Here is a 15295-nt window from a genome sequence, read left to right on the forward strand (position 1 = left end):
GGAATACTCATTAGATAATTTCAGACCTTTCCTTCCAAAACATGAAAAGCATTGCTTCTTTAAAAAAAAATAAAAATGACTGAACAAGGTGAATAACAAGTTTTACTTCATTTTTTCCCCAACATTTCATTTCTGTTCTGATTAGTCTTTGCTGCATTCATATTATTCACAAACACAAAACATCCATGACAGAGCAATACGGCTAGTACTACAATTAAACCCACCATTTTTCTGGCAGCATTTTTGTATAAGTCCATGCAATTTCCATAATACTCCAATGATTCAAAAGTCGTTTCTCCTCACTTGCAAATCCAGGTACCCTTTTTCATTAGACACCATGTTTTAATTATCTATGTTATATGCAGTTGCACGCACAAGCCGCTCCCCCGCACACACACACACTTTGGAGGTATCTTATAATAATTGCTACGCTCAGATATCGATGTGCTGAGGGGATTCATCCCCCTTCTATGGAAGAAACTAAATGCTACTAAAAATATTTTCTAGTCCATTATGTCTACCATTTGGGAGTAGTTGATTTCTTTCTTTCAGTGCTATTGCCTGGTTCAGCAGCTCCCATTCCCCTTGGTGTTTTTTTAAGTACGAATAATTGATTTTTTTTTTTTTTTAATTTTCATTTTTTAACTCTAGATGCAAAATGTATTATGCACAGTTATTGGCATAAACTGAGGTAGCCAGCTTCCCACATGGGCTCAGATCAGAATTACTGCTAAGGAATTGTTCTTTTCATTGTATCTGGAAACACCCTTTAACTAAGCTCAAAAAGCTGTGTCTGATCTCTGAGCTTGGAATCTGTAAGTCTCTGCATAATTGTCTACAGTCTGTCTTTAAAAAAATTGTTTAGCCTTTCACCCCCCAATGGGGTTTATATCACCCCCACATTTGCATATGTCAACGAGGCATTCTAAAGATTTTTAAAAAAATAATTAAGAACTTCTATCACAACCCTGCCACTGCTGCCACACATTTGCTCTTTCTATCCATAGCATACATTAGGTCACGTGTGTTTAAATAAAACATAAGAGATTATTTTGCTGGACTAATCTCAAAACAAATGTTGAATTTTCAGTTTAGTTCTCCTCTCAAAATTAAATGTCACAGCTAAAGAAAAGACAACTATCACAGCTGGTGTGAAAGAATAAAGCAAAATCTAATATTCTGTAAAATAAATTACATGTACTTTATTCTTGCAAACACCTGTTGTCCTTCAGGTTTACATAGAAAATATCATCATTGATTATAATTAATCAGGATTTTTTGTGGGAATTTTACTTGGAAGTATTTTTGAATTTGCCTTGATGATTTATAAGACTTGTGTCTAATATTGCTAATAAATTTTAATGCATATTTAATGCACACTTAATGAATATTGCCTTTAGGTAAAACCTTGGACACTTTCCTAAATTGTTTTTCAGTATCTTCTGATATTTTAATGAGAGATTTTCAAGAGCAGTAAGCAACTCTTTAGTATCAAGCTTCCTTTATGTATCATTGTCACTTTTTGTTCTGTGGGACTCCCTGAAGAAATACAATGTAACATCTGCAGTGCTCAATCTCTATCAAACCAGCCTAAAACGACAGATGGAATTAGGCTCTGTGGAATACCTGCAGTGCAGCAGACCTCCTCAGTAAGCCTTACACTCTGTATCACTCCCTTATGAGACACCTAGCGAAAACGACTGCTAAAGGTGGAAAAGGAAGTAACATTTCAGATCTCACAAGGAGGTCCAATCCAATTTAATAACAAAACTGGCATAATCCAGATCAGGAATCAGGAATTTGGTATGTATCCACTCCAATATAGAATTTGGTGATCATAAAGGCTAAGCAAAACTTATACTTGCTATCCCAAATATCAGCTTCAAGTCAGAGCCCAAGCTCTGTTCTTCCAAGTCTCTCTGGAACAACATTATATGATCCTCCAACCTGAAATTTCAGAACAAACAGCTGGCACATGAGACATAGCCCCTATAAATTTCAGGGACTATCAAATACGTCGTCCAAAATCAGGAGTACGTCAATTCCCTGTCTGCAGAATTTTGCCTGCTTCCACTGTTGCTATGTTAACATACAAGTTGGAGTGACTTTCCAGTATAGCACAATGATTCACAGTAAACAAAATATTCTGTGGCAAGGAAGATCTCCAACAGAAAAACCTCCAAACTCACAACCGACAAACACTGTTGTGTCAGCTACTGTGCATCTATCAGTGAAATCCAGCACATCCTGCATATTTGCTTACCTTAAGCTATTACAGTATCATTTTCAAATTATAAATTTGAACTTACATGGCAATAAACATCTTTCAAATACGACTACATTCAGAATAAATCTTAAAAGGAATGGCAGAGGCCATCTTACAGAAGTGCCTTTTTAGGGACAAAGGCTTTGAAGATCTGTGTAGCTTCCATCCAGTTCTTTTTAAAGCACATGGGAGTTTTGCCTAGTTGAGTAAAACCAATTAAGACCTTGAATTCACCACACAGATATGAGCGTGCCAGTTGCAATAAGTTCTTAATTTCTTTCAGCAACAAAGATATCCAGGTTTCAAAATGACTAATTTTCTTAGAAAAATATTTTGCATTATTACATTCTAGTACTTGTCCCAAGCCTGAAATCATAATTCCTAGTGGAACTTTTTTTTTTTAACACTGTTAACATTATCTTTTATGCCTTTCTTCAGGAAGCAGAGAAGATGTATGGTACACAGGGATGACAACACAGAAAAAAAAAAAGTAAAAAACCTCAGAAATGCTGATGTAGGACTATTTCAAACTAAGGTGGTCAAAGGAAAAAAAGGTATTTTCAGCATCAAAGCTGAAGGGATGCTAGAAAAGATTTTTCCCAGCTTACAGACATGTTGCTGTTGTCATAAGTTAAGTAACAAAGCTCAAATACCTGCTTATCTTGTAGGTCTGAAGAGAGTTCATAGCTCTCAGAAAGTGATCTTGACCTTTTAATAGCGTCTTCCTCTGCTTGTTTCCGCAGAATGGATGTTGAGTGCTGAAGTTTCGGCCTTCGAGATCTTTGTTGTCCAGGGGAGACAGAATACAGCCCGTAAGCAGAATGATCGTAATGGTCTGGACTTATAGCTGAACTGTGTGTTATAGGTCCTTGATGGTAAGTAGATGGGCTATCTAAAGATGTGCCAGTTTCACTGCTTGGAGCTTCACCCTCAACACTACACAGAATGAAAAGACAGGAAAATCCTCAGGTGAGTATTTTGTAGGAAAATCCTCAGCAACAAATAGCATAGTTTTACTTAGTATCATTTTATGTAGACATCCAGCACATTTTGTTGTTATTTAACTTTATACAGCAATTACTAATAACATCCTGAGTAAGTCACTCAGCAACCACTGTGTAAAATAAAACTTATAATTTCTTATAAAACTGCTCTTCTCCAAGTTGTTCTACTTCAAAATGACAAGTGCTTATTTGTGTCTTTCCTTCCTTTGACAAATAAAAGCAATACTTTCCTACTGTTATATTACAGTTTGACATAAAAGGATTACTTTCATGTTACTCAATGGAGATTTGGGACTTAATGGATCTCGTGAGCTACTATGCTTCTAGAAACTGAAGCTGGGAAAAAGTACCTACAGGAGAAATCTAATTTGTTTCTCTGTTAGTGAAAGATTGCTCCCACGGGACACTGTTGACATGCTTTGTAGTAAAGCATCCCAAGGGATGGTGTTTCTAGCTAACGAAAGCAAAATAGTTTCAGGTAGGGAAAATGCAATAGGAGCTATCTGGCAAATAAACTACTTTGTTTTCACATGAATGCTGTTATTGCTAAGGCATAAAGGAAAGAAAAAAAATCTTTTATATTAAGACTTGTACACAACAGGAAACATTTAAAAACTGAGTCCTAGTCAAGGTTTACTCTGAAGTAGTGATGACTAATAGTAATTTGCAGTTGTTTTATATTTACAGTAGGGCATTCTCACATTGCAATAGGGCATGCACATGCACTCTTCCATCTTTTTCATATGTTTCACATAAATATTTACTATCTGCCTTATTCTGTGTACACAGAGCATTGGTAGAAAAACAAAATTTTACTTTTTTAATCATTCAAAAGACTTAGTAAACACTCCACACATGCATGAATATAAACATTTGCAGCACCTCCACTACCTTTTGTTTTAGGAACAGGTACACCCAAACTCTAAAAGAGTCAAATCCCACATTCCCACCACACCCCGTATTTCTTATTTTGCTTTCACTTACACGTACGTGAACATAAAAAAAGAAGCGCTCCTGTTGTCACTCAGCAATGAAATGCTGTGACCTTTGCTGCATACACATACCACAGCAATCCCTTCAAAGTACAGAGCGATTTCCGATAGAACGTTCTCCACTGGACCACAGTGCCAGAAGAGATCAAGATTAACACTGGCAAAACTCTCCTAGCTTGAACAGCGTGTACTTCTTAAAGCAAAGGAGAAAAAGGCCCCTTAGATTTCTCAAAATGTTTCTATAAACATGTAAAACTGGAAGCAAGTCCTCTTTCCTTGCCCATCAAAATATGACTCTGCCCAAAAGGTATTTTCAAACATACTTTACCCAAGCTGGAAATATTTTCAGTGTGCACTCATTACTTTTTCCAAAAAGGAAGCTGACAGGAAACGAATCCCTTTCCCTCCATGATACAGCTGGCTTTCAACTCAAAAATGATAAATTATCCAGAGCTTTGCTAGTGACACTGAAACTGTGTAACCACCCATTAAAAACAAACAAATCATTCTCTCTGAAGTATCCATTAAAGAAATTAGTAAGGTACTGAACTGCTTCACATTCTCTCTTTAAATACCGAAATACATTTCTCTGTTCTGCTAACTATGAGGCCATACTGTTTTGTACCTCACAGGTTGCTCATCACAAGCTTCTTTGTAAGGACTTTTCATACAGCCATGGTAAATTTGTTTTTAACAGGAAGTCAGGCATTATCACTATTCCCCCTTCTTAGGTTCTATGACTTTCTGCCTTCCTCGCCCTTAAATTGTGAACTATTTAATAACCCTTCCACATTGATTATAATTTCATGTTGACATCTTAATAATGATAACTTCAATGGATCACTTTAATTTTCATCAACAAAAAGGGCACTGGCCTAATCAGAAAAAAAATGGAAGGGGGTCTGCCTGAGGCTCTGATTAAAGTAAAGGGTTATTTCTTTATTTTTAGTCTTTCATATTTTTTTTTCAGACGTAAGCATGATCCTTGACTGACTGTAATGCTTGATCTCATTTTGCTCACAGGCCTATTCCCTGTCATCACATCTGACCTTTGAAACAGGGAAGTAATTATCTTTTACAACAGGTAGCCTCCTGCACAACAATACAACAGCCCTTTAAAGCAAACAAGCATGCACAGTCTGTACGGTATATTTGAAGGCTTTCTCCCATTCAGCTCCTCCTTGTCCTGTAAGAGCAGCTGAAGCTTCACACGAGTTATTTCATAAAAATCAAACTCCACTGACAAAGTAAAGCAGTTTGCTTTCTACTTCTTATTAATTTACATATGCTTGGGGGGGGGGGGGGGGGGGGGGGAAGAGTATTTCCACAAATATGACCTGCGTGAGGCTTTAAGGACGACAAGCTGTATTGCTCCACTATGTAGGAAGTGCACACAGAACATCGTGGTACGGAAGCAGGGAATTGAGAATCATCCTGCCCATGTATCCTTTTTAGTGAACACTCTCAAGATAGACTTCTGCTTCAAAACAGACTCAGACCACGAGCCAGCCGCTGCACAGTCACAAGGGTGGTTTTTATCTTCTACTTATTAAAAATGCAGCCACACAAAAACGTCAAGGATTCTGCTCGAGGTTTGCAACAAAACTTAAGAGTAAGTCCTCAATGACAAGGGGAACAGTTATGACACCTCTCCAGCACTACTTCAATTCCAGTAGCCACCCTGCACACACTGTCTTTGGCAGATGCGTAAGAAATGAAGTACATTAAATACACTGCAAAAATAGAGAATATAACACTTGACACAGCCCTAACTGGAAGCAGACCAAACTTCTTAATAAAGGTCTCTAATTTGAGGCATCTGCCACCTACTATACGTGTTCAGTAGAATTACTGATAATTTCAGTGTTTAAAATAATGCAGCAGACAAATTTGGTTCATCTCCCTGCACTATGCGATGGCATATTACTAGGCAGCCTGGCAGTATGTTGCATATCCCAATTGTGTAATATTAGGAGAATGCAAAACAGTTGAAATTAACCTTTCATTCTATGAACTCCAATTGTTTTATCACACTCCTGTTTCAGCAGAAAATAGACGTTCATTATGTGCCAAGCCAGAAAAAGGTTGCTTGCCAGTATTTTACAAAGAAGCACCAAATGGAGCAGCTACAGAGTGAAAATGGAAATTAATTATTTAAAAATAATCAGTACTATTAATATGACTTTGCATGAACAAACTTTAACACAGAGCCATGGAAAATCTTTGGGGTTTTGTACACCTCAATTACTTTTTTAAAGAGCAGCCAGCCCTGACTGAATCAGGGCTGAATTTTATCAGAAATTAACACTGGAAGTTTCTTCCTGCATAAACCTCAACTTGTAATAGTGTTAAAAAAAACCCACAACAAACCAAAACACCACTGTATCAAGAAACAATAGGGAAGAAGAAAGACTTACAGAAAAAAAGAAACAGACCGGGTACAGTATTTCTAACATATCTCAATGGATATATAAAACTATTGGTGAAAATCAGATTAATTTTACTAATGACTATAAACCAGTATTAAATACCAAATATAGATGGATTCAGGCATTTTCTTTTCTTTTTTGTGTGTATGGGTCTAGACTTCCTGTGAAGGCTAAGTCACACACTCTGCAAACACTTTAAAATTAAAATACATCAGCTGAAGTGACATACATGCATGCAAGTGGGATCTGTTGGCTTCATCAGCAGAGCGGTGAGATAAGGGTCGTCCCCGCAGTGCAGCTAAGATGCACATTGCTCTCTAACAGCGACACAATCAAAGCTCACTGCTCTGTCTGAATCAAAGACTCACACCAATGTGCACACAGTGGCTGCCAAAAGCTGCTTTTCTAACTAATTTGCCTAGAATTCAAACCTGACTAGCACGGTACATGGCTGTATCGCTGGACTAAAGTAGTATATAATAAACCCATGCTTACAAAACATGAAGGAGATGATGTTGCTAGCTAGAAAAAGGCAATTTTTTTTAATAGTTATTTCCCACTATTCAGGTGCTAAAGTAATTTCAAGAATTACCTAATAAGAAAAAGCTCTGTCTCCTCCTTCCCTCCATCTAATCACCAAACCTAGTTGCGTGGTTAGCCATGACCAAAACAAAACATTTCCTCTCCGGGCATTTTAGCAGCACAAACCTGGCAGTCTTCTCTCCCCTGTCTCTCATTTTATACCTTCAGTTATTATTTCTGATCACAAAGGCTGTACTTAGTAAGCAGTACACTAAAACCACCATTACATTTTAAAACAATGTATTATTCAGGTTCTTTGAATACCTACTGTTATTCCTTGATTTATTTTTCTTTTTTTTATATTTACACCTTCCTTTTCCTTCAAATCTTGCCTAACTATTATCTTAGCAAAACCAAAAATGAGCACAATAAAGACAAAATTTTGAAAAGCAAGAAAATGTCAATATTTGAGCTCAAAATGAATACTGGAAAGAGTACTCAAGACCTAAATTGCAGTGAAGAGCAAACTCCACACTTTTTCTGTAAGTATAGACTTTATTCCACTGACAGTAATTGCAAAATCATCAGAGAAACTGCATGTTTGGATCCACAGGCACAAGCATTTACTTCTTAGACAGGCTATACTACGAAGGAGAGATGATAACCAGAAATGCAAAAATTGCCTTTTTACTGAGGCCCAGTACCTTATCTTCAAAACTACATGCATATAAAGAGGAAGTATGTAACAACATCAGATGCAAGGAATTATTCAGTATTCCCACTCACCCCAGAAACCTCACAGTTTGGAAGTAGTAAAGTGTCCCAGTACATTTGTAGGACTAAAATACAAAGATAATGAGAACATATGCTTACAGAAATCATCCAAATGTTCAAACCAGTATGTTGCAGATTTAGCTTGGAACTAAACACAAAAAAGGAATTCAACATGCTTCTAAATAATGTAAATGCCAAACCAAAACTGCATGCAATATTTTAAAATAGAACCAAAAGACCCTCCCAGCTAAACAGTGTGAATACTTGAGAAATTATTTTACCAGTGAACATTCTCTGAAATCACTAGTTATTTTCATCATTCATTTAGAATGGACTTTCAACAGTGTAATACAAAGACATGAAATTGAAAACAGGCCCTAACAACTGGATGGTACATGCATGAGAACCAATCAGCATTATATTCATCCTGTAAAAAATTTGTTTTGGACATAAAGAGAAGTATGACAATATAATCACTTTGTGCTGCTGCATCATAAAGATTTTTCCATAGCATTTTAGATCCTCAAAAGTTCAAAGGTACACAGAATAAATTCCTTCTAAATTGTGGAAAGTATGCACAAGTAATATGAATACAGTAAGAAAAACATGGCCAACTTAAAATTCTAGTCAGCATGACAATGATAAAACCACTCAGCTTTGCCACGACACTACAAGTGCTCTGGTCTTTAGGAAGCAGGCAGTTTTTGAAGCATGGCTGTGGTGGAGTATCACTTGCCAGAGACAGCAGTCAAAACTCCAGGTTTTCTGCATAACTGGAATTCAAGTTGAACTTAATGAAGGATTTACAAGTTTATTTTATTTTTTGCAACAGTGAAGCATTTGCACAAGTAGTTCATGAAATTCTTCAGTCAAATTGATCCCTTCTCTGCCTTGCCTGCTTCTTCCTGAATCCATGCCATTTATTCCCCCCTTCAGGAAAAACATACGAAAACCTGGTTCCCTTTAAGTCCTATCTACAGATAGAACAATTCTGCAAGCTTATTTTCTTCCTTTGTCCCAAACTTTCCTGTCCATAAACATTAACATGGTATCTACAGCTGAACTATCTAGATATCTAGGGACTCTGCCATATGATTCGTGAGATTAATTTAAACACAAACCAAAGAGCAAAGCTTTTTGTATTAAAACCTCATTTCATAAACATGATTCCCAGTAAAACTTCTGCCTTTATTTACATAAATATCCTATATAAATAGGCTCAAATGCCCAGGAAGGAAGAACTGCTATGCATCCGTTTTACACCAACTATCTCTTTTTAAGATTGGGAGTTATGATCAGAGTTTGAATCTTTAAACTCCTAATTATAGATAGCCACTTGAAATAGATCCAAATTCTCTACCTTGCTCAAAGAATGCAGACCAGAAGTCTCCCATGGCACTAACTCTGAGTAACAGAGAGAAGCATGATGGCAGCTGCTGGAGCAGCTGGTGTGGTCAGACACTTCCAACATAAAGCCTGAAAAAAAACCCATTTAAATGGCAAAAATCTAGGCATTCCACACAGGAACGAACCTCTACAAAAGTTAATTTCTTGCATATAACTCTGTCTTTACACGTGAAACAAAGTCCTCATTTGAACGTGAAATCTTGTGACAATTGCCAGCATAACACTGCTAACTAAAACTATGACTCCCCATACACAAGGTAATCCGAACATAAGCATTCATTTGACATAAAGGTACACCCCACAGCTTCAAAGCTGGCTTACATTTCAGTGCCGGTGGTGCTTTCTGCTATAAACTAGGAGCTGTATTTCATTAAAGCTCTGATGTATGCACTGTATTATCTCAAATTACTCTCCACAAAAAGTTAGTTACTTAAAATGCAAAATTAGACATACGTAGTTCATACAAGCTATCTTTCTAGCATTTTTCCCCAGCTCTTAAAATATTCCCCAATAGAGTGAGAACATTTGAGCAGAAATATATTTTCAGTACAGTTTGCAACAGATTAGAATCTAGTTCTTATTGACGTGTCTGTTTTGTGCTGTCTAGTAAACAAAAGTCAATCATATTAAGAACTTATACAAATCCCCAAATTCAATAAATGCAATAGCATTAACAAACCAATCTACCTTCAAATATACACTGTCAAAAGTTCAAAGCCATTATGATGGACAACAGTATTCACAGGCATTGGCAAAAGCTTTGATCCAGATATTGACCAATGTTTTTTACTTAGAATGCACTCTCAATTCAGCTGTTTCTGTTAGAAACCAACAAAACCTTTGAATGCACATCAAAGTAATGTCCCAGGTAATTCATCTTACTGAAGTTAAAAATCATTGCAAGAAATATCCAGACAAAATTTGCATGTGTCTCAGAAGCGAACACTAACAAAGCAACCACTTCATACTGTAATGTTCTGTGCAATAAGACCGCCAGTAACAGCCAGCTTAAGTTGAAACAGTCTGACAACCATTGACAAGAGCGACCAAAGCCCCACAGACAAGCACCACCATGTGCACTGCAAACCTTCATTCCCTCTCTGCTCTAAGCCCTGGATTCAAAATTACAGAAACACCCCAACATCTACTCATTCAGATACTACCAAGATTTTAATTCTCACTAAATAACGCCATAATAGGCATTAATTTTTTTTTTTTTTTAAAGTGCATTTTGACCCAGTCTTATATGCCATTAGTAGTAGCAGAGAGCAGGGGAAGAAAGATGAAAAATTATTTTCTCCATGCCAAAACAGAATGTAGGAGTTAATGCACCGTCTCTTCTGAAATGGAGATGCACACCAGCAAGACAAGACAAGTAAACAAAAATCTACCCAACTTCTCCATTTTAGGGAACGACCTATATAATAGATTTAAGAACTAAGAATATCCATTTGAAAAGAGCTTACTTGAGCTTATCTTCAGCTTCCAAGGAGGAGAAGAAAGGTTAAACACCTCGCGTATCACCTTTGTCTAAGTCAAACAGTGGCAGCATATTGGCTACAAGACACAGGTATTTACTACAGAAGGGTCAAACCAACCAACCAACCCACCCTCACCCATTTAGCACCTTACGAACCCTACCTGCTGAAGGCAAAGCTGTGTTTTATTTTCATTATTTAGCAGCTGGAAAGTAACAAAGGAGACTGACAGCATCGACACAACTTGACTACAGCTTACAAATGTTAGACTATCTCAGGCACAGACAGACATTACGTTCTCTGCTAATCTGTGTTAATCATCACCCAGCATATGTTGATTCAGCAATGACCGTATTCCATACTTCAACCTCTTTCAAAAATGGATCACTATGGTAATAATTTGAGGCTTCTGGCTCAAGGAAGAGTTCTCAAATTTATCAGCCCAATTTTCAAAACTTTTAGAGGGTTTTTTATGATAAGCTCCTCCTCTTGATATGTCAGCCCAAAACACACCAACATCAGAAAATGTCATGGATGCTAAGCTTATTATACAGATGAAGCTAAAAATTTTTAAGTGTAACTGCAGTATCTGACCATTTAACAAAATCTGTGATCTGTGAAGGTTTACCTACCACTGCAGACTTTGTCCTGTTCCTGCTATGTAAACTCTTACACAACAGGATAAGCTTCAGAAATCTGTGGAGTCTCCCGATGCAGCTGGGGTAGAATTTGACCTCAACAATTTATTATTTATTCAGATACACCACTTAGCAACCAGAATCCTCTTACTTATCATATCTACACATGGCATGTATTTAAGATAGTAAGATATTAATACACATTCTACTGTTTATATCATGCCATGACCTTTATGCAACGCTAATTTTAAAAATGAAGATTTAGTTTCTGCAGCTGAGAAAAAACTGATTTGCATGCACAGCTGAAGCAGCATTTGCGATAATGCAAAAATCCTCGGTGTCCTGTACCAGCCGTCCTTCTATTTTGCCTCTGTCGTGGCTTCAGCTGTTGTGCCAAGCCCACCAGAGGAAGAGGTGACACAGAACAACAGTGCTGAGAAACCAGCTTGCTGGCAGTTAGGTTCTGTAGTAAACTAAATACTAGTTTCCTCTCCCTGTTCAGGTCTTGGTGGATAATGCTCCTCTTTCTCCTCTCATATAATAACTCCACATCTTATAAACATGAATTAGTTTAAAGATCCTCAATGAAATCTTGTTTACTGAGTAAATAAATGTTTCAGGCATTGAAAGTCCATACTTTGAACAAAACTATCCTCTCATCTTAGATCAAATATACTTGATAAAGCCTATCATTTGACTCATGTTAATGTTTTGGGCCCCTTATCTATCTCAAATTATTACAAAGAAGATGCAGTATAGAGCTAGGAACAACTTTTGGGCAGGCCAGCTTTTCCCTTCAAGTATATCTGTGTGCCTGGGCAGAGGGAAATTAAGAATCATCATAAACCAAAGAGCACACAGAGAGCCCACACAGCAGAAATGACAACAAAGCCATCTTTCTGTATTGGACATTATAATGGGTAAATTCACATCACAGCTGTATTTGCTTAGGCCATATTTTCACTTAAGTAGCAAACAAATATTATACAAAAAGACCTATTTAAAACAACTAAGGGATTGAATTTCAATTAGTTAATAATATATCATTATTATCTAATGAGGTGGGCTTTAAAACAATGTCACTGATAAATGTGAGAAACTTTGCTCTCTCACTTAGACTTAAGAAATAGTTGGCTGAAGTTCTCCCACTTCTAAAATCAGAAAGAAAAGGACTGTTCAATTCTAGTGTTTGACTCCTTTCTGAAGTTACAGATAAACTTTATAAGGTTTTAGAGCAACATATTTTAAAAAGCCAATCCAAAAAGTCTGATCAAAGAAAGACCTTTTACTAATCTAACTGAACATAGAAGTATATACAATGTAGAAGCACCACTCAATTTTAAACACTGCACAAACCCTGCATTTTGACTGCCAACTATGTCATGCCAAGTCTAAAAAAAAACAACCACCAAAAGTCAAAGAAACCCTACTAGTTTTCTCTATGGGAGAACAACGTAATTTCAATATAAATGCAAACAGGCATGGGAAACTTTCTCCAGGTAGGAAAGAAAATGGATGAGCACATAGAACCCCTGTTCCTACTTCCAGTGAAGTGTGGAGTGTTGCTACCAAGTTAGTGAGAATGGGAACTGGCCCTAAGCATTCTGCACACACCGAGAGAGGTCTGTTTTGCAACTTACTGAACAGAATCACTGCTAACCAGTTCTTAAACACAGGCATCCTCATAAAAGTGAGATTTTTATACCCTGCATCACACCTAAGGTTTATATCAAAGTGTACAGAACACAGTGTTTAAGGAAACAAAATGGCAAGAGATCTGGTTTGAAGTACAGAGATTGGTAGCAAAGAAAATGTTTTAGAAGTTACTTAGGTTCAAGGCAATGCCTTTGAATACAGAAGTTACTTGCAGACATACTCAGAAAGATATTCTGCGTCTTGCTACGTGTAAATCTTCAATCTTACAAAAAATGAGACCTCAGAAGATTGCTTACAACCTCTAAATCATTTAAAGAGCTGACAGATGCTTTTTCTTATTTACAAACTTCCTTCCTTTTACGTTTCCTCTCCATTATGCTGAGTCCATATATTTCATAGTTCTTTCTCTGTTAGTGAGGAATTAAATGTAGGCTTTCAGCAGGACTTCTGAGCCACCTCACTGATCACAATAAAAAAGTAACACAGGTAGCAATTTCTATCTTGGAAACCTATACATGCTATTTCAAAGCTTATTATCAGGCGAGAACTTTCTCCTTACAAAACTTAACTATTAGCAAATTTTAAGTTTTATGTTCTAAATAATTTTATCACCTATCCCAATCAGTACCTAAAAACAGAGTATTTACTGCGCATACACACAATGAAAGTAACTGTTAGGTTTTACTGCCGCATATAGCAGCTTCATTTCGATGCAGCACACAGACGTCTGGTACGCCTCTGCAACTCCTGCTCCCAGAAGCATCAACAATCTGCACTGACTTCTGCTGATGCAGCTTGCCTTAGCAGGGGGCTGCACGTGGGGCTGGCCAACCACAAAAGAACATCAGGTCTGAAATACAGAACTTGGATCACTGTTAGAATTTCTAGGCACTTTACCACAGCTTAGTTCATTGAACTTTCCACAATGGAAAACGGTCTTTCAGGAAAAGACAAGTCCAATTCCTGAACACAAGAGTCACAATATTGTGAACTGAAAACAAAATACTGTGCAAAGATATATTTCGAAAATGTCAACCAAAAGACAGTCAGAAACAATCTTGTGTATCACTCTGCACTGGAAAACCTGAAATATTTCTTTTCTTCTAGGTTAACCTAATCACAAACATCTCAATCACATTTTAATAACAAAAAAAGAATCCATGTTTGCAACAGATTGCCATCATTTGGGACAATTCCCATTAAGGCTGGCCAATCCTCTGTTCTCTCCCAATTTCACAAAAGCATTAACTACTACTATTAATAGGAAACTATTAGATGTAAAGTCCCATTCTCACAGAACCTGCAGCATTACAATCAGCTCCTCCTTGAAACCAGTTTCTACTAAATGGTCCACATCACTGGTATCTTCTAAACAAGGTTCACAGAATAAAATGTAAGAAAAGTCTACATAAACAACAATAATGAACTGTTTTTCTTTCAAGGATCTCCGAACAGCTGAAAATATTATTTACCATCCAACACCCTGTGAAATGTTAACCTCAAAGTATGAGAATCACCCCAGACATCTCTAGAATGGAAATTCAACAGCTGTTTCACTCCACATTACAATAAAGCAGAACCACGTAAGAAAGAAAAATAAAGGTAACTTTTATTACCAATTGAAAGTGCAGAGGGAAGTTAGATTGAGAGAAAAAACTGCTATGAACCTGAACCACGTCCAGAAAGTGAGGGGTTTATGCAGGCCTGTTCTGTTCTATGTACTGCCAGACCCCTGGGAACTGCAGCTAGATCAGGAACACTACTCTCCATCTCACTTGAATGATGACTTCCACAGCACAACCTCCACAAAGAATGAGGGAAACCCTGTCCTTCACAGTATTATCTTTAAAGGCAAGAGTGCTTCCAACTAAACAATCCATTCCTTCCCGAAAATTTATCCTTGGAGTTCTGTGCAAATACTGACATGGCCTACCCTTGACTTGACTCATGAAAACTGAAAGGATCACAACTATAATCGTTACGGCTGTAGGCTACTCTAAAAGAAATACACTAGACTCAAGTTACATGCAGTGCAGCTGTCGAAGCTACAGTGCCCATAGCCACTGATGTATTTCACCTTCCACAGGATCTGAAATGGTGTTTGGTCCTTTCTTCTGTAAAGGTGGGGA

General features: G+C 37.2%; 1 protein-coding gene across 16 annotated transcripts in view; it reads right to left on the reverse strand.

Annotated features, from left to right (window-relative positions):
• Positions 1-15295, reverse strand: part of IQSEC1 (IQ motif and Sec7 domain ArfGEF 1) — a 348634-nt gene that overhangs the window by 47607 nt on the left and 285732 nt on the right. For 15 of the 16 annotated variants that reach the window (XM_055710354.1, XM_055710353.1, XM_055710352.1 and 12 more), the window contains one exon: positions 2920-3202. In XM_055710354.1, the coding sequence (XP_055566329.1) occupies positions 2920-3202 (283 nt within the window). Of the gene's footprint in view, positions 1-2919; positions 3203-11035; positions 11118-15295 lie in introns of those variants that run through there. The other variant, XM_027812964.2, reaches the window with a different exon arrangement.

This window comes from Falco cherrug, chromosome 4 (assembly GCF_023634085.1).
Source record: "Falco cherrug isolate bFalChe1 chromosome 4, bFalChe1.pri, whole genome shotgun sequence".
Lineage (NCBI taxonomy): Eukaryota > Metazoa > Chordata > Aves > Falconiformes > Falconidae > Falco > Falco cherrug.